Below are 20,893 nucleotides of genomic sequence, written 5' to 3' on the forward strand. Positions count from 1 at the left end.
TTCAATTGGTGGTACAGGCAGACCACTTGACCCACAAATTTTCAGGTAAATAATAAAGCAAAAGCACAACTTTTTTTCCTTTCATGTCCCAAATGCGACCTGATGCTGTAATAGGTTGCGCTCTCCCCTAACCAAACAGTTCTCATGAACTGTGTTTAACTTTGACCTCAAATCAGACCAACTTAATAACATATGTTTTCTTTTTGAACTAATACTTGATTCTTTAAGAGTACAATCCCAGAAAATAGGGCACCAGAAATACTCAAGCAGAAAGAAATCTGACAAGATTTGAAGCAGCACTTGAAGTTCTCTTTCTTTTTGTCGTTACCAATGACCAGTGCCTGATTTGTTGTTATCAATCAGACGATCGCACCCAAAATTAATCCAAATGCGAGATTAACAAAGAAAACCTTTTTTATTCAACAAATATTCCCCACTCACAACATCTACAAATTCATCTATGTAGGTTTGGAACCCAAGTCCAATCCCAGCCATTCATTAAATCTAATCCCAACAGACTATTTTATTAAAATAGTAATAATGACAAAAATATCCCTAAATCCTATCATGCTTTTTTAAAAGGTACCCTAAATCCTATCATCAGTTCAACAACACAAACTGGCTACAATCCACTCAAATCATGTCAGAATTGCATGATCATGAGCTCATCTGAAGGCACAATATAGGCTTTCAGACAGGACCGGTTTTGTGCCATTTGGACACATAAAGAACCCAAAAAAGGTGACATGAAAAATAAGTAACAAAAAGATTTTTTTTTTTAAGTGTTACAAAAACAAGGATTTGTTATCTAATCCTTCATAATTATGTTACTTGAGTCACAAGAATTGTTGTTATGCCATTCTAGAATTCCCACCTGCTAAAGAATGTTTTTTTTTCTCTCTCTAAAAAAGCTACTAAATAATGTAATATTCCAACCACGTGGACCATATGTGCCAATTTATTAATCAAACAATTAGTGGGTCCATTTTACTGATCAAGTAGATTGTGGGGCCCACTCCTGGACTGCATCACTAATGAACTATGTGTTCACTAGTTTGGATCTGAGGGGAATGCTAAGAAGTGGTTGGTTCTTGACATTATGGGGTATTCATTTGTTGAGTGTTGGAATATATCCATCTTTGGCATCCAATATCCTTCAAAAGAAAAGGATACATAAGAAACAGAAGGAAACAAATTGGCAGATAAAGAACAGAAACACTGACAAAAATAAATGACATTGAAAGTTTACAAAGAAAAAGAATGCTTCTGACATGGAAATGTGAGAGATGCTTACTGGAAGTTGCAGAGTTTCACATAGTTTCGATATCTCTGGCTTCAATAAGAAATGAAGGCTTTTTTGTTCATCACGTAACTTTCTTCTTCCCTCAGATTCAACCATATTAACTTCAGGTGATTCTACAATTTTGGGACTCACAGGAGGAATCCGTGAACCATGAGCTGGATGATTCATATTAGGCAGTGATCTTGACAAATAGTGTGATCCATAATCAGTTTGAGATCCAGATGCTCCTGCATAGAATTTAAGAAGACTTGAGAAAAACAAAACCAGTCAAGAACTGAAAAGCTCAATCAAATCCTATCAGTACCTGATTCCTTATTTAATTCACTTGGACAATTTTGTGATTTCTTTAGAGAAATAAAACATGATTGATTAGAGGTAGTAGAAACATCAGCTGGTCTAGTTTCCTCACCGGAGGCAACTTCTTTTCTTTGGTCTTCCACCCAAGGCTGGGGAGAAAGTGAGTCAAGGGAGGCCACTTTCTTTCGCTTCTTCCTAACTTCATCATTGCCTGCTCCTGGTTTCTCTGGTAAATCATCAAAATATTGAACTCTTTTTCGGGCCCTCTGAGATGAACCAGTCAGATATCTCCACTTAGGAATCCTACCTTCGAGTAATTTTTTCCAAAAGGCATGAGGTTGCTCTTCATCTGTCAACTGCAACTCCAACTCACCTAGCAAAGAAATATTTCTAGAATAGGCTGCTCCGCTCTGTTTTGCTTTTAAAATGATCGAGCAGTTGCTTGTATCATTGTTTTTAACCTCATGTGGTAGTTGAGCCAACAGCTCTGACACTACATCATTCAAGAGTGACTGCTCAGAGGAGGTGTTTGAGCCTAAGCATGGCCTATGACCATGATGAAACTCGTCAAGCCTATTAAATAGGTAGGCAGCACCCCAAATGAGCAGCATGTGACTAGTACTACGGTTTATATTTTGTATATTGCTGTCAAACGTCACATCTTGCTTCGCGAAAATCAGAACTTTTTCTTCCACAGTATAAGACGAATATAGCCTAAAGACTTTTAACTGTTTAAACTGTGAATCAAAGTTGATCTTCTGCAGTGCCCTTAAATCATTCGATGGGTTCCAATCGCTATCAAAGATGATAATGGTATCCACTGATGAAAGTTTAATGCTTGGATGGCAAGCACGATTTTCAATTAGAAACACAAACCTCCCTCTCTCCTTATTATTGAACATGCTTAAGGCAGCTTGTCTCCTTGATGAGACCAATCCACTATCAATTCTTTCATAGGAATCAGGACCAAATCTTTGACGCATATAATCATCCAAAATATCCCCAATAGAATTCCGTCCCGATCCACCAATGGACTGTCATATAAAAAAAATTAAAAAGACTTAAATAACACATCATGAATGAACATAAAAAGGAAATATCTGCACAATGTAGCCACAACAGCAAAAATAAGAACTAGAAGCAGCCAAAACATTCAAAGCTGAAATAACTTTTCTTTATTGGCACTCGAAGCCGAAATACTTTTCGTAGTGCTGAATTTATTAGAAGGGAACATGAAAGACACAAAATAAGAACAAGAAGCAATCAAAACATTCAAAGCTGAAATAAAATAAGAATTAGGAGCAACCAAAACATTCAAAGCTGAAATAACGTTTCTTCATTGGCACTCGAAGCCAAAATACTTTTAGTAATGCTGAATCTATCAGAAGGGAACATGAAAGATGCAAAAATAAGAACAAGAAGCAATCAAAACATTCAAAGCTGAAATAAGTTTTCTTTATAGGCATTCAAAGCTAAAATATTTTTAGTAATGCTGAATTTATTAGAAGGGAACATGAATGAAGCAAAGCAATTACCCACAAAATACAGAAAAGCTCTAACCTAACAGGAAACTATCACTTGGGTGCCGCGTTCACCAAAACACATGTACCTTGCACCAGGGACATCCATACCTTAAGTGGTTCATTCATAAACTGGTTTGGTAAAACAGGCAAATCAAGGGAACCCTAGTATTGTAGGCAGTACTGTGCAGTGCGGATGTGATACTTACATCACGTTTTAAGATATAAACACATTTTAGAAAACAAATCCTACATGAGCACCAGGTTCTTTCAGTATGTAGCATATGCATACCTGTACCACATGATGGTTTCCTGAGCCTAATTAAGCACTACCAACAATCTTTGGAGTCCTCTTTCGAAACATGCACCAAAGAGGCATCAGTAATTAAGGAAGAAGCAGTAGGAAAGGGGTAAAACAGTCACTGCTGATAATGAGGAAGGCAGTGCCATTGTATCCATAGATAAGGACAATTAAATAAGACAGTGGGTAACAGGATCACCCTCATTTTTTGAAGGATAAGGGGAACCCCATTCCTATTTGTGGTCATGGATGAAGCTCTGGGCAGAATGTTGGAAAATTGGCAGGAGGTGGGTCATCTCTGTGGCTTCAAGGTTGACGGAAGCAGTTCTCCAATTTCTCACTTACAGTTCACCAATGACACTATTATTTTATTTTATTTTATTTTTTAAAAGTAACGAGAGAATATATTAAAACGAGAAGGAAAAACAAAACAAAGGACAATTGCTGAGGTAGCAGAAGCCGACTTTACTAGCCAAGAAAAAGAAGACTACAGTCCTTAAGAGAAGAAACATTGGTTGCCCACTCAATAATCAAAGATTTAGCCCTTGAACCCATGACAAGCGAGGACGATTGAGAGTTGTTGAAGCATCTGTCGTTCCTTTCTTTCCAAATCGCCCACCAGATGGCCAGGATTGCCATCTTCCACAGCTTGGATTTAGCCTTGCCCAACCTAAAACCATGCCAATAGGCCAAAAGAGAAGAAGCAGAAGCAGGGATGCACCCGCTGACATGAAATCGAGAGAAAAACTCCTGGCGAATCTGAGTAGCAAAGGGGCAGTGGACAAAGAGATGATCCACTATTTCGTCGCTGGCCATGCAGCACAGACAGATGTTAACCAGTTGCATCCCTTTCTTCTTGAGATTGTCTATAGTGAGGATCCGATTTTTAGCCGCCAACCAACCGAAACAAAGGAGCTTGGGAGGGACGGGGTATTTCTAGATAAAAGGGCAGCCAACCGAAGAGCGGGGGGAGGGGGAGCGAGAGCTTCATAAAGAGACTTAACTGTGAAACAGGAAGATTTGTCTCTAAGCCATAGAAGTTTGTCTTGTTCAAATTGGATTGGTGAAACCGTGGATAAAAGATCTAGCAAGGCAGCATAATCAGCAATCTCCCAGTCATGAAGGCTTCTGAAACATCTAATGTCCCACACTATCCCGGAAGAGGATTGATAAAATAAGTCGGCAATGACACTATCCTTATTAGCGGCAATGCGATGAATAGAGGGGAAGCGGTCCTTAAGCTTACTGTCCCCAAGCCAGAGATCTTCCCAGAACCGAATAGCTGTCCCATTCCCCGGGTGGTAGGCTGAATTTTGAACGACGTAGGATTTAGAACGCAATATTCCTTTCCAGATACGGGAGGCTCTATAGGAGGTGGAATCCTTGGTCCACCACCCACCGTGAGAAGATCCGTATTTACCTTTGATGATAGAATTCCATAAGGCTGCCTGCTCAGAACCCAGTCTCCAAGTCCACTTACCCAAAAGGGCCTTATTCATGGCCTTCAAATTTTTGACACTAGCCCCTCCATCGTGGAAATGCCTACAAACATCTTGCCAGTCTAGCAGGTGGAACTGATGCTGATTGTCTTTACCGCACCATAAGAAATCTCTTCTCAACCTGTCAATGCGGGACAGGACAGCAAGGGGGCACATGAGGAGAGACATGAAATAGGTGGGGATGTTGGATAAAGCGGCTTTGATTAAAGTGAGCCTCCCTCCCATAGATAAATATCTGCATTTCCATGTGGCCAGCGTCTTCTGAAATTTGTCGACTACCTTATCCCACATCGAAGTCGGCAGGGCCCCAACAACGAGCGGCAGACCAACGAACTGCGTTGGAAAGGAGGCGGTTGAGCAGCCGAAAGTAGTAGCATATTGATGAAGATCAAAGCCTGGCACATTGACCCCAAAGATCTTGGATTTAGCCATATTGATATGAAGACCCGAGACTGCCTCGAAGCATCTAAGAGTCATGAGCAGGTTATAGATTGCATCGAGGTCAGCTTCAATCATAATAAGCGTGTCATCTGCGAATTGAATATGGGAGATTGGAGACGATAAGCCGGGCATCGAAATGCCCCTGAACAGCCGACGATTTTGGCCCACTTGCAACAGCTGAAAGAGCTTCTGCGACGAGGAGAAACAGCAGCGGAGAGAGGGGGTCGCCTTGACGAAGACCCCTAGAGCTAGGGAAGAAACCTTTAGGAGTGTCATTAATAAGAACTGAGGAGTGCGACGATTCAATGTAGGCCTTTATCCACATTCTCCATTTCTCGCCAAAGCCCATTCGGAGTAATAAGTAATGTAGAAAGCTCCAGTCTACATGATCGTAAGCCTTCTCGATGTCAAGTTTACAAAAGACAGATTTCGTTCCAGAAGAATGACAGGAGTGAAGACCTTCGTTAGCTATGAGGGCCTCGTCGATGATCTGTCTTCCCCTTATAAATGCGTTTTGATACTTGGAGACCAAATTACCTATGACTGAGGAGAGTCTGATAGATAGGATCTTCGCCAGAATTTTGTAGGGTCTGCCAATCAAGCTAATGGGTCTGAATTGGGAGAAAGAGGTAGCCCCTGGAGTTTTAGGGATTAGGGCTATGAAGGAAGCTCCTAACCCCTTAGACAGCTTACCTCTGACACGGAATTCGGAAAAGAAATTCATAACATCAGATTTAACAGTGTCCCAGAACTGCTGAAAGAAAGACATGGGAAAACCATCAGGCCCGGGAGATTTGTCGCCTTCCATAGCAGCAAGCGCCGATTTAGCCTCTTCTTCCGAGAACGGCAGTTCAAGAGAGAGGGCTTCCGAGTCACTGAGAGAGAAAAAAGGGGTCCCATGCATGAGTGGTCTAGACCAGCCTTCAGAAGAAAGGAGAGGAGAAATAATCAATCGCATGCTTCGAAATTTCTTGTCGATCATTAGTCAATCTGTCATCCACCATAATACTATGAATGGCCTTCGCCTGGGCTTTCATGGAAGCAATTCTGTGAAAGAATCTGGTATTCTTATCTCCTTTAGATATCCACTTCGCACGCGATTTGATCTTCCACGAGACTTCGTCCTCGAGGGCTCGGGAAGATAGGGATTGGATAATCTGGATGCACTTAGATAAAAAATCTGATGAGAGAGAGTCACCCTCGACCCCAGCATCTAACCGTTGCAACTCAGCGAAAAGCCTTTCTTAGAACTTCAGTCTTCCAGACTTTTAGCTTCTCCTTGAGCAGCCTCAACTTGGAAAGCAGGCAATGACCAGCAAACCAGTAACTTGAAACGAGTCCCACCATTCCGCTATCATTTGTTTGAAACCGGCGATGTTGATCCAAGCAGAATTGAATTTGAAAGGCTTAGGGCCCCAATCAGTATTGAGGACCGAAAGGAGAATGGGGCAGTGATCAGAAGTCGATTTGGGCAGAGCCGATTGAGAGACGGAGGGGAATTCCTCTATCCAATCCGAAGAGAGAAGGAATCTGTCCAGCCTGGACTGAATCTGCGACTTTCTGCCGTTTGACCAAGTGCATCTAGCACCCCCCCAGAGGGAGGTCAACGAGCTCCCGCTCCTGAATCCAATCAGAAAACGCTTGCATGGCCGGGGTGGAACGCCTCTTCCTAGAGTGTTCATCGACAAAGCGAATGACATTAAAGTCACCCACATAGCAGCAGGGGCCTGAAAAGGACTGCCTAACGACAGTCAGTTCATCCCAGAAGATAGACCTTAACGAGTCATCGTTAGGACCATAAACAGAGACAATAATACAACTAAAAGACGAGGACTTATCTCGAAGAGTAACCGCTTTGAAGAAGGAACCAGTGAAAGAGGCCTCTAAGTCCCACTTAGAGGACTTCCAGGCAATGAGGATGCCACCCGAAGACCCTTTTGCGTCTAAGGAAACGAACCGAGCATCCGTGGGACCCCAAAGGGTAGCCAGAAGGGCTGAAGAGAAAGAGGGGACTTTAGTTTCCTGAAGACAGATGACGTCCGGCTTTTTTCTCCTAATAGAGCGTTTAATCAGGCTCCGTTTTTGCTTAGAGCCCACTCCCCTAACATTCCAGGAGAGGATAATCATTGGGGAATCGAGCTGCCCCGAGTACCCTTACGCCCTCGACGAGCTGTGGATGTGGCAGACAAGGTTGGAGAGGATTGGAGACGGAGAAGTTCTCTGTTGCTAACAGATCGGGAGACCTGCTTGACCGGGAGCTTCCCCGAGGGTTAAGGGTCTGCCCCTATTCTCAATGAATTGGAAGAGACCTGTGTAATCTTCGGGAAGATTCCCAACGCTCGGCCCACACATCCCACTGCATCTCGAATCCACTTTTTGTCATGGATTTCTTCGTAAATTTCCTCCTTGCTCTTTCCAACCATACGAGGGGATGAGATGTCTTCCTGTTGCTGATAAGGGATCTCGGAGCACATCTGGAGAGGTTCCGCGGCTATGACATCCCCCATTGAATCGTCCTAGAATAAGGTGATGGGCCCCAAGTCCGCCCAGTCTCTACCGTTGGAGTGCATAATATTCGGGGTAGAGGTAGAGGGTGAGGTGTCAATGGAGTCAGACACCGCCTCATCAGAGAGGACCCCTCTGGATGAGACGTCAAGTTGGATAGAACAGGTAGGGGTGAGGGAAGAGAGCTGGGGGTGGCCATCTGGAATATGTATATCGGTTTGGATCGGGTGCGGGATGAGGATGGGGCTGGGGTTAAAGGGGACAGGATCGTGTAATATGACAGAACCCCGATTATGCGAAGAGAAGCAGATACAGGTTGCTAATGGACCAGCATTGACAGACCCGATGTCAATAAGGGATGTAAGGGTAGGAGCTGACGTGAGCACTTCCACGTGGCGAAGGCTGGAGCCGTCGATCAGAATTTTGGGAGACGCTTGCGGAGATGACGTGCCCGGAGCAGAAACGTCAGCTATAATACTTGAGTTTGATGTGTACAGGCGGCCACGTGTCTGAATAATAGCGGCGTGGGTCGAGGAAAAATCGGTCGTCATTAATTCAAGCTGATTTTCTCAACCGCGTATCGCGTTGTTGGAGATAGGACGAAAATTTCCATCTGCGTCTGTAGATATAGCAGGTGATCGAGACTTCCAATGCAAAGGGGACGAGCCACGTGTACTCTAATTAGGCTTGACGTTGCCCGGATTAGCGTCTACTGTAGTCGACGTAGAGGTCGTCAGAACTGGTGATCCGCGCGAGAATGGGACCGATGCTCCTTCTCTATGGTGCTCCCGCACGAGCACGGGCTCGGGCTCGGCCGGAGCCCGAGCATTCTAGACATTGCCCCATCTCGGATGAATCATACCGGGGATTTCCTTCTGAATAGGAAGAGAAATCACTCTGTTATCAACAAACGCGGATGTGAGACGGGAGAGAGGAGCCTTCTTCTCTTTCACTTTTGCCCGGATAACACCCACTTCGACTCCTAGCTGAGTTTTGGAGTCGATTTCGAGGAGGAAGCTTAGCGAAGACGCGGCTTTTATGAGAAATTCGTCATACCAGCACTCCATTAGGACATCCCATATGAGAATCCATATATTCTCTTTGCCAAAGACAGAAAATTCCTCCCACGGGATGATCTGCTTTACCGGGCCAGAAGTGTGAAGTTGCCCGGCCATGGTTATCATATCTGTGTTCAGGCTTGGACAAACTCGCACCCGCAGGGCGTTATAGCCCAATGGTTTGATATCAAAGTTACCGTAGTGAAAACCAGTGCAGTCTCTAATCCATGATCTCACCGCTGGAATAGATGCTCCTTATTCGGTTAGGATGACAACCGACTTAGCCAAATCTACATGATTCTTCTCAAATATAGTTTGATTAACGGAGACGGAAAATTCAAGTCGCTCTTCTGTAATACTCAAGACGGCAGGGCCGTTCGAAGAGGCCGGGGGGGACTTCTATCGGGGATGGGTCGTGGGATCTAGCATAGGTTGGAGAGTCGGGTTTAGACCAGACTGTCCGGTAAGGGCATCTTTAAAAGAAAGTCCGATGGAGCGCTATCTAACAGGCGGGCTTTGCGGTGGTGGCCGATTGGGCAGCAGTTTGGATAGAGAGTTGGAGGGACGATTCTGGCGATAAGAGGGAGGCATGGTTTCCGGGCCAAACCGAGCCCTCTGAACTAACATTTTTTTTCCATCGTAGCTAATGCCGTGAAGCATGTCAACCACCCTGGCAAGTTCATCTTCACTGCTCATGCGGACAAGAGCGAATCCGCGATAAGCCCCTGAAACTCTATCCCTAGGCATTACGACATCCATTACAGCACCAGCTTGCCCAAAGATCTTTTGGGGATATCCCTTAACGAATAAGGTGGGGTAGAAAGGTTTTTTGATCTGGTTGTCACCCACCAACTTAAGGTTGCGACGGGAAGGGGGCACCAGGTTCCATTCTCGCTCATCTCTAGCAGGGGGGGCATGGGGAGGATCCATCTGATAACCGGAAGATTTAGAACTGTCGAAGCTCCTGGTCTTGGTGGAGAAATCGAAGTGGGTCGGAGAAGATCATCGGCGAAGGTCGGAGAAGATCATCGGCGAAGGCTGGAGAAGAACTTACCTTTGATAGCCTCTGCACCAATCAAATGATTGTAGCCATCCAATCAAGAACAAATGGTTGCACCAGTCAATAACACTATTATTTTTGCAAGGAGGATCCAAACATGATGAACAAGCTCGGAATGATGAAGATGCTTTGAAGTAGTGTTTGGGTTGAGGGTGAACATTGCTAAGAGTAAAATGTTGGGGATTAGGATCCCGGCTGAAGAGGTGGGCCAGTTAGCAAGGGTCTTCGGGTGTAGGGTGGGGTTCTTCCCTTCCACCTACCTGGGTCTCCCTCTTCGAATCAAGAAGCCACCAAAGTACCTATGGGACAAAGTGGTGGAAAGGTTCGAAAGGAACTTATCTAGATAGAAAAGCAAATATTTATCTATGGGCAGTCAGATAGCAGTGGCACTTATTAAAGCAACCTTATTTAAATGCCTAAAATCACTGTTGTTGAGGTTAGAGAGGCTTAAAAGGGAGTTTTTTGTGGCAAGGATTGGAAGATAATGGGAAGTTTCACTTATTGGGGTGGAAAGATGTTGGCAAGCCATAGGCTAAGTTAAGAGACTTGGAGACTATGAATTTGGTGATATTAAGAAAGTGGCGGTGGAGGTTTGGGACAGAGCATGACTCCTTTTGGAGATAGACGAAAACAGCCAAATATAGATGTGAGGAAAGGGGCTAGCGACTCGTCTCTATATAGAGAGTCAAGCTTGTGGAGAAGCATCTTGAGTGTGAAAGCCAAGTCTAAGGAGGGGATCGGCTTTTTGGTTGGAAATGCAGAAAACATCCCATTTTTAGGAGGCATGGGCAAGTGAGACTCCCTTCCAGAATGTGTTCGGAAGACTTAAGCATAGTGCGGTGGATAACAACAAAATCTATATGATGAAGAAATTGAAGACCTATTTTCATTCCTAGAGAGAATCCAACTTATCACTCTTTTGCTAGGAGAACGAGACAATATACTCTGGCGGAAGGAGAATTCAGGCTGATTCTCAGCCAGTGTTCGAATTATCTTCGATATTATCGAAATATCTCCAATATTATCTTTATCACTAGCTCAGCAATACCGATAACAATGGTAGTGATACCAATAACGTTGGTCGTATTAGAAATTCCTTGTATTAGCAATATATGGTCAAGTATCGCCAATGTATCAATATCACTAATGTAATCGCCGATATTTTCAACTATGTAAATTCTAGGTGTCACTCGTATTGCCAATGCATCAATGTCGCGAATGTATCGCCATTATTTTCGACTATGTAAATTCTAGGTAATGCTTGTATCATAAGTTTATCCACAATATATCAATAGTAAATTTTTATTTCAATTTTTTTTTCATGGGCACATGGTTGTATGTAGTGTTCAATTTGTCATTGATAATATTGATAATATCTCGATATTATCGATACCGCAACATGCTCGATATCGAGACCGCAATCTTTCGTTTTCTTTCCAATTGTTAGTGATTTCTTAGTGAAATATCATGTGTTGTTGATATTTTGCAATATCAATGGATGTTTGGATGGAAGGTTGGATGGTTAAATAGGCCGGATGGGATAGTTGGACTAATTTCTTACAACGGCACATACTTTTAAGGCCCCATTAAATGGAACCTTGTTATGTATGCATTCTTTTTTGCAATTTTTTTTTTTCTACTAAATATGTAAATATGTAAATTTTAACTTCTCCTGAAGTTTTGCTAAAAATTCCATCGTTTTTCCCAGGTTTCTCCACATTTCCAATTATCAGCGATATCGATATTGTTTCCGTATCCCTAAACAGCGAAACTTGTAGCGATACCGATACTTCGAACACTATTATCAACTAGTTCGTCCTACAAGTTGCTTCGCCATCCACAAGTGGAGAGTCAAGTTACGAGATCACAAAGGTGTCGCATCATAGGGCTCCCCCAAAAGTGATGGCCGTCGCATAGTTAGTAGGTAGGAAGAGGATATTGACCATTGTCAATCTCCAGAAAAGAGGTATGGTCATTCCCAATATATGTGCAATGTGCATGGGAGGCAATAAATCATTGGACCATTTGTTTATTTATTGCTCCTTCAAACGTGGGGTTTGGTCTAGCCTTCTCAGCTCATTCAACGTGCTATGGTGAGATGCCAAACTCAATGTCGACTTTGCTTACGACATGGCATGGGGTGAACTTAAGCTAGGTCTGAGTGGAGATTAGCATTGATGGCTGTTATATGGACCGTGTGGGGGGAAAAGGAACGGGAGATGTTTCAACAATATAAGCAACTCTGTTTCTCATGTTATTCGAAGGGCAAAATCCTATGTGGTTGAATGGACCTCTTGTTTAGCTATCTTAAAGGATTGTAATCTTCTTTTTGCTTCATTGGGCCGGTTGGTTTGTGCACCATCTCAGTGCTTTTCTAATTAAATCATCTTTAGAAAAGAAAAAAAAACGATGGGAAAGGGGTAAAACAGTCACTGCTGATAATGAGGAAGGCGGTGTCATCATATCCATGGATAAGAATGGTGCCAGAAGATGGACAAGGCTGTTCCAGGTGAATCGAAGAAGAAGAAGAGTAGCCAACAGGACTAGAATTTTAGGCTGTCCCTTGGCATATTGTAGACAGTATGCATTTATAGCCATCCCATGGCTCGTCTACTAAAGAAGAGTAATCAAATCCTCCTCTGCAAAGTCCCACCATAAGTCTCGATTGGTTCCAGGTCTTACCACTCTAATCATTCTATCAGTCCATAAGTATGAACACATAAATATGGTTGTCAATGGCTGATGCTAGCAAGGACAAGGCTATGATGACGATGATTATGATGATTAGAGATAAAGGGAAAGACGTGAAAGTAAACAACACAAAACCCAAAAATAATAATAATAACAAAATAAACATGAATGGTTTGATATCATAAAGAAGTCACATGCCTGAAAAAGGATGAGTACTCTTAGCCCTCGGTTTTTAATGTCCGGAAGAATTTTGTCAAGAAGTTGTAGCTTGCCGCTAGCATTCACTCCAATATCCAAATACTCAACCTCTGCATGACCTTTAGTCAGAACAATTTGCAAAGATGGGTCGACAAGGTAGGGATGGTCACAGCACTGCCAAGAAATATCATGTGAGTATCAACCAGCAAGTCTAGTAGTGCTCTGCACAATATGAGAAATTTGACAAATGACAAGGAAATGAAGCCAAAATAACATGTACAGCATGCAATGAATTTCAGCTCAGAGATGTTGCTGTGGACAACATTTCCAAACAAATGCAAGAGGCAAATACAGTTCTATCAAAACAAGATTCAGTTAGATTCAACCTTCCTGGTAGAAATAAGAATATCGCGAAGAGCACCAACAGGATCAGTCTTTGAACATGAGCAAAGGGAAATAGAATTTGCCAGTAGAGTAGCGCAATACTGTTCAAGCTGCACCATGGAGAGCCGTACAGGTACCCAATACTCAACAAACTTCGAGGAATCCGACTTCCGTTCATATAACAGATACCGTGAAAACCTATCCTTCAATGCAGCAAGTTCCCCAGTACTATCATTAGAGTCGTTCTTCAAACTATCACCACAAACCCCACTCCCCCTTGAATCCAGAAAGGCCAGAAACTTGCGGTACTCAGGTATGCTATCCTGAAAATTCTCAAAAAGAAGTTAAAAAGTTAGTGAATGAAACCCCAGAGAACTGTGTATTAACCATATGAAGAAAGAACTACCTTCATTTGACCACTGATGAGCAGCAGCCTAAAATCAGATATAAGCGTCCCAATTTTTTCAAAATGTTTTGATACTGTAGGAAGCTGACATTCATCAACTATTATTGCTTCCCATCCTAGGCAATTCAGCACTTCTAAGTCCTGCACAAAAACATTTCATAGGCTTAACCATAGTCAGAGTTTTATCAAGTAAATAAGATAAGAGTCCTGCAAATCAATATTATACTGCAACTAAAACCACAAGATAAGGTACACATTGGGCTAGATGGATAGCCAACATAGCACTTCTATGGTTCCATGACAAACTGGCATGAATCTTTATTTTAATAGCAAAGGTTATCAACTGGTTGACCCTTCAATCAGCTGGAACCATCATGCAGGGGCAGGGAATAACTCATTTATGAGGTTAATTTTCTAAGTTCAACTATAAAACATGTTTAAACCCACAAAACTCAAGAAGGGAAAAGAAGATTAGGAGAGCTGTTACCTCAACAACAGCATCAGGATGTGATAGAAGTACTTGAAACATTACACAGCCACCATTTTCATAGAACTCCAGTGACCGAATGCACTTACGGACATCCTTATTCCCACTGTAAACTACAAAATTGAAAGATGGGGCTAAATGCAACAGCTCATCTTCCCATGCAGGAATAGAAGAGGAAGTTGAGATGATCAGGAAAGGACGACATATATACGACTGTATGGATATGATGAACAGGATCACTTTCATAATTCGTTCCTGAATACAGGAAATCCATCAGGTAAATTTGAATTTTGAACAATGAAAATACAAATGCAATAATTTGAATCCTCAAGAAATTTATTATTATTTATAAATAAAAAATAAAAAATAAAAAAAAATAAATAAAAAAGGCAAGCTAGAATCCAATAGGATTCAAGCATAAACTGGATGTATTAGAAAGTAAACAATGAGTGAATAAGAGTAAGAGAGATGGAAAGAGAGAATGAGCAATGATTTTACAGCAACCTTCTAAGAGTTAACTAATAATAAACACAATTCTTGAACAGAGACCAGGAGCAACATCTCCAGAAACAAATGGAGGAGAAATTTTGCTAAAACAGAACTGCTGAATAGTAAATACCACTCATGCAAAGCAGGAAATGATCAAACAAAACACATGACTGACAAGATTCCGTTCTGGCCTTGATGAGGTTGCGTGAGGAGAGCCCAACCATATTAGGATGAAACATGAAGAAAAATATTGTAATCAGCATAATGCATTAAAAGGAAAACAATCAGCTAATGCAACACCAGGTCACAGACATGCTAAAATAAAAAAGGAAAAATCGTGGTCAAGGAACCCCCACATACAAATCAGGCTACCTACTGAATGGCTAGCCAGCCTTCAGATACCCGATTCAGATTCACCTTCTGGTGCACATAGGAGGCCTTTAGTACAATTAAACCAACCACAGCTCAAGAAGGCTTTCCATGCCACCAGAACTTTTAAGACTAAGGTTAACCTTGCAACAGAAATGATTAAATTGCAACACCTTAAAAGTTCAGCATTTTACACAAAAATAGCATACAGACAGTGTAATCCCCATTTGTGTATTTAATTTGAGAATTGGTATTATTAGACAACAGAAAAACCCCAAAATAATAATAATAAGCAGAATTAGAATTGGATAAATCTCATCCGTTTCCACTTTTATCTAAGAAACCAATCATCATACTCAAGGGCTAGAGCAATGCCAGCTCCATAATTATTATTTTTTAATGAAAGGTCAGCTCAAATAAATAAGGATGAATTAGATAAAACATGGGTTTCATAAACCAGTCATTCGCATCTCAAACTTTAATCTTTCGAGTACCAAAAACATTGAAGCCCTTCATGACATTTGCAGTCATGGTTAAACATCCCAAGCATAATACCTTAAAATATTATATCTCAATTTCATGTCTTCATACGATGTGTAGACACTACACCACATCAACTGTGAGAATAACATGATAGCATTACCAAACTAGAGTCACAATTGCCTAAAAGAATCACTAGGTAAAGGAAGTAACTTTGCAATAGAGACCTGTACCTGCTCATCAATGACAATGGCATTTTGGTACTTGTGCCAGTATTCACGAAGTTTATTAACAGAATGTAGATGATCATTATCCAGTCCAGCTGCAAACTCACTTAGCACCTTTGGCAGTTTAGAAAGGGAAACTTTTCTTTCTTTCAGTACCTGCAGATTATTGAGTCTATAATCAGAAACTGAAGATATGTATTAGAAAGCTCAAGATGATAAAAGTTGAATGTATTCTTAACCGGGTTTCAAAGCATAACCAATGTAATTCATTGAACTGAACAAGCCTCTATCCACCAATTATTTACGCAGGAGTCAGTATATTAATCCTGTTGCTAATAACAGAAATGGTCAGAAAGGCAGCCACCACCAACAGGGATATTAATCCTCTTGTTGATGAATAAAAATGGTCAGAAAGGGTGCGTTTCATTCTACTTCAGGAGATGGTAGCAGTTCATTAGCTGTTTGTTTGAAACATTACAATGAGAAGGTTTCTTTTCAAACTGACAATTTGACCCTTTTTTACACTTTGGGAAGCACTTCTACCCCACACCCATTATATCAAAGTGATGCTATAGTGGCGCTGGGAATCAAAGGTAGGGTGAACAAGAGCATCCATATCCATGATCAAGCATTCTATTAGATCAAAGCAATTCCTAAGAGAAACGGTGAATCGGAGGTGGGCTCCACTTGATGGATGGTCTAAATTCATGATTTGACCTATTCGCCAAAAATTATCCAGACCGTCCTTTTTTTTTACTATTGATCCAATGTTTAGATCATCACATCAAAGTGCTTCTTGAGAAGAACACGAAATTAAAGGTGGGGCTAGTGAGATTGATGGTACAGATCCACAACAATATGTTTTTTGTCATAAATAAACAAGGCAAGGAAAGAATAGAATTAGAACGAGCTGTTCATAGGGTAAATGTAGTTGAAATGAGGATGTTGAGGTGGATGAGTGGCGAGACAAGGAGGATAGAACTAGAAATGAATGCATTCGAGGTAATCAACATATAGCTGATGGGTAATAAGATGAGGGAGAAAGTAGGCTTAGATGGTTTGCCCATATAGAATAGAGACCAAGTATTGCGCCAGTTACGACTTACAAGTTTATTCAAATTGAAGGCTTTACAAGGGCAAAGGAAAGGCCAACTGCCCAAAAGGACATGGTGGGAGGTAGTAAGAAACAACTTGATGACCTGTGGATTAATTGAGGATATGGTCCTCAATAGAGTGGACTGGTGGAGCAGGATTCATGTAGCTAACACCAAGTAGTATCAAGCTAAGTTTTATATGTTTTCACTTCATCCTAATGGGAATGACCTTAGAAACGGTTTGGATGGCATATAAACATCAAGCTGGAGCCCAAGAAGGTTTAAACGGTAAGAATTTCTTTCCCTAATTTTCCCTCTCGTGTGGCCCACTTGAGATTTGGATCCACCTCAATTTTCGTATCATGTCCTAAAATAATCTTGCAAAATGGATGGACATGGTAGATTTTTCAAAAACATCATTGTGGGCCCCACCTAAGCATCTCAGTGCAGGAACTGTCTGCTTTTGCAGGAAATCCACAATCGGAAGTTATTTGATACTCTTGTTGCGTACTTGATACCTAGCGCTTGAAAATGGTATGGCGAATTCTAACACAATCTAAACCATGTTTTTACTTTCATCCTAGCCTATGTGATCTAATCAAGAGGTTAGATGGCAAAAAAATATTGCAATGGCCTTGGGAAGTTTTTAATGGGCCCTAGGAAGTTTTTAATGGTGGTCATTTTATCACCATTGTTTCCTTTGGTGTGGTCCACGTCCACCTGAGATGTGGATCTGCCTCATTTTTGGGCTCATGCCCTAAAATTATCTGACGAAATAAATGGACGGCATTGATAAAATATAGCACATCATGATGGCCCCTCAGAGCACGGAACCACTGACCCAAACAAGTCGCACACCGGCTACTTCCTAGGAAGTGGATTGTGCACGTACTGAGTCAACTGTATGGGACCCATCGTGATTTATGTATTTTATTCACTCCATCCATCCATTTTTACCAGATTATTTTAGGGCTTGATCCCAAAGATGAACCATATTCAATGCTCAAGTGGGCCACACTACAAGAAACAATGCAAATTGAACGTTTATCGTTGAAAAAATCATAGGGTCCACAGAAGTTTTGGAACCTCAGCATTTTTATGTTTTACCTTCATCCATGTATATCAAATCTTATGAATAGCTTGGATGACAAGTAAACATCATTGTAGGCCTTAAAAAGGTTTCAATGGTAAGAATCATTATCCCCACTGCTTTTTGTGGTGTGGTCCACCCAAGCTTTGGATCTACCTCATATTTGGGCTCATGACCTAAAATGATCTAGTCAAATGGATGGACTAAGTGGATATAACACATACATCATGGTGGGGTCCACGGAACTTGGTGACATCCACACGCGTGGCACACCGCACACCACACTAATCCGCTCCCCATAAAAAAAGGCTTTGAGAAGCCATTTCTTGAAATGAACGAGGGTTCCAGAAGGGAACCCTCAAAACCCTAAAATCCCCAAAAATCACTCCCAAATCCCTAATCTTTCACAGATTATTCGCCGAAATTATCATTTCATTTGAAATTTTTTATCTATTCAAAGAAAAAAAATGGAAAGTAGAGATTTTTTCGCACTTATGGCGCACCGATCAATTGATTGGCCTACTGCTACTTCCGATCAATAATCCTCTTCTACGACTGGCCCTTTGCTACTTCCAATCAGCAATTCTCTTCTACAGACTACAGGTACCGAAATCCGAAAGTGCCCCCCTTTTCCCCAATATCGGCTCTTTTATTGTCGAAAAGGGGTTGTTCGCTACAGTTATCCTGTTATAGGGTTAGGTAGCTATAGCGATTTCTCACTAATAACTATATTTTTCACAAAACAAATAATAATAATAATAATAATAATCGATAAAATCGCCGAAAAATCGTTGATATTAGGAAGAGAAACAAATAAAGTGAGTTTCGGTGTCGCGACTCTAGCGACACCGATAATATTGGCAACAATATCGATTTTTCGCCGATAATAGGAACATTGGTGACAGCTACATGGCAATGGAGATTGTGGTGGCGAAACGGGTCCCTAGAGAAGTCAATGACAGCAACATGGTTGTGTTAGGATTACAACCTAAAGGCGAGGATATTAAAACTCTCCACATCCTTTCAGTACCTTCGTTAGGTAGCACATGGCAAGAGGAGTGGGACGGGTTTAGGGTAGATGTTGTCAATTCGAAGCGAGATGGCACTCAACAGAAGGGTGACGTGATGTTGTGCCAGATGGAGCCTGCTCCTAGCGACGTGAGGCTACCTCGGACTTCAGTGGGGATAGGTGGGGTCGTGGCTTTTGACGCTCCAACAGGTGGCCACTAGATCATCTTTAAAAAGGAGCTCTCATGTGTGCCTTTTCACTCATGTTTGAGAGAGGCCGTAGGACCCACTCATGTGGGAGAGTCAGTTAATCCTAACACGTGCAAATCCCCCATTTTCCCACAAGTTCTCTAAAGGCTTTCGTGCACCCTTCTACTTCCTCTCTTCCTTTGCTTATATCGAGTGACCTCTATTTGGAAGTCAAGCTGGAGGTTCGTGGCATGGCGAGACTTCCTGGCTTTGATTGCGGTTCCCCTAGCTGAAGTCTCTGCCAAGTTTAGTTGTTGTGGAGTTGTGCCTCTGAATGCTCCTGAGTTTGAGCCTGGAGACATCTCAAATGTTGTGGATGTATCCCCTTTTGCAAACAGTTGTTTGCGACGTCATGATTGGAGATTCCCCTAGCAAGCTCTATCTTTGCATGTCCTCGGCCAAGCGTACGGAGATCTGATCGGCGACTATGAGAGGTGGATCAAGGAGGTTATCAACCACATGGGTAGGATAATAGTAATCTTCGGCGACTATGACAAGGACCATGTTGCTCTCTTCCAACTTGTAGAAGAAAGGGGCCTCCTAAAAAGCAAAGAGGACCTTCAGAGTAAGTCCCCAAGATCTGCAAAGGGATGCGGAAAGTTGGTTGTCCTTGGGGTTTCTTTCAGAAGTGAAGCACAGGTCATCCCAAGCTGTGAAAGGAGGGGCATGGGGGTTAGGTTGGTTCCCCAATGAAGATCAGAGGTCATTCCAAGCTGTGAAGGGAGAGGCATGGGGGTTGGGTTGGTTCCCTAATGAAGATCCTTAGCTGGAACATGAGGGGTCTCAGCTATAAGCCATAGTGTATCCAAGTGTTGGATGTGTGTGAGAGATCCAAGGCCTAGCTTATCGTTATTCAATAGACCAAGCTTCAGTGAGTGGACCAAGTAGTGGTAGATATTATCTGGGGGCGCAGGGGTGCGAGGTTAGACCATAGGAGACACTAGATGCCCAAGGTTCAGTTGGAGGTGTCTAGTCCTGTGGGATCCGAGCGTTTAGGGTGAAGTACGATAGCTAGTCTAACAATTTCTATCTTGGTGGTTCTAAGAGAAGCGAGATCTAGCTTCATGCCGGTCTTCTCTGAAGTTTAAGGCCCGAATCATCAGGCTCTTCAGCCATTGTTGTGGGAGTTGTCCTCTGCCTTCAAGAGGTGAAAGCCCTCGTGGTGCGTGGAAGGGTGACTTCAATGTGGTCAGTTTCTCCCATGAGAAGCTCAATGGTAACCATGTCTTGAGTAGCATTTGTGGTTTCTCTGACTAAGTCCAAAGGCACAAGCTAGTAGATTTGCCAATGGACGGAGTCCAATTTGCATGGTCCAATGCCTAGGTGAGGGCCGCCATGTCAAGGTTAGATTAATTCTTGGTCTCTCCTTTGGGGCGGGGGTGGTTTCCTTTGGTGCTTCAAAGGGGGCCTCCCTAGGCCTGTCTTTGACCATTGCTTAGTGCTCCTAGAGGTAGATGAAGATAATTGGGGTCCCAAGCCCTTTCGCTTCGAGTTAACCTTATTCAAGGTGGTGGGCTTCTACAACCTTGTTTTGGGACGGTGGTCCTTCGAAGTTGAAGGCTTCGTCAGATTCAAGCCCTTCCAGAAGTTAAAGATGTTGAAACTTAAGCTAAGTGTGTAAAAGAAAGAGGTGCTCGATCTGTAGGAGTAGGAAATGGATAACATCTTGAGGGATATCCAAGAGGTGGATGTTAAAGAAAAGGGAGGAGCGCTCTTGGATGTAGAAAGAGCTTTAAA

At 42.3% G+C, this 20,893-nt stretch overlaps 1 protein-coding gene across 1 annotated transcript in view; it reads right to left on the reverse strand.

The window, feature by feature from the left end:
* Positions 1–20,893, reverse strand: part of LOC131240366 (uncharacterized) — a 100,204-nt gene that overhangs the window by 27,836 nt on the left and 51,475 nt on the right. Inside the window, exons 10-16 of the mRNA XM_058238544.1 lie at positions 15,722–15,871; positions 14,151–14,405; positions 13,664–13,804; positions 13,260–13,580; positions 12,874–13,047; positions 1,608–2,634; positions 1,295–1,530 (exon numbers count right to left, since the gene is read on the reverse strand). Of these exons, the coding sequence (XP_058094527.1) occupies positions 1,295–1,530; positions 1,608–2,634; positions 12,874–13,047; positions 13,260–13,580; positions 13,664–13,804; positions 14,151–14,405; positions 15,722–15,871 (2,304 nt within the window). The remainder of the gene's footprint in view (positions 1–1,294; positions 1,531–1,607; positions 2,635–12,873; positions 13,048–13,259; positions 13,581–13,663; positions 13,805–14,150; positions 14,406–15,721; positions 15,872–20,893) is intronic.

This window comes from Magnolia sinica, chromosome 3, assembly GCF_029962835.1.
Source record: "Magnolia sinica isolate HGM2019 chromosome 3, MsV1, whole genome shotgun sequence".
In the NCBI taxonomy this organism is placed as follows: Eukaryota; Viridiplantae; Streptophyta; class Magnoliopsida; order Magnoliales; family Magnoliaceae; genus Magnolia; species Magnolia sinica.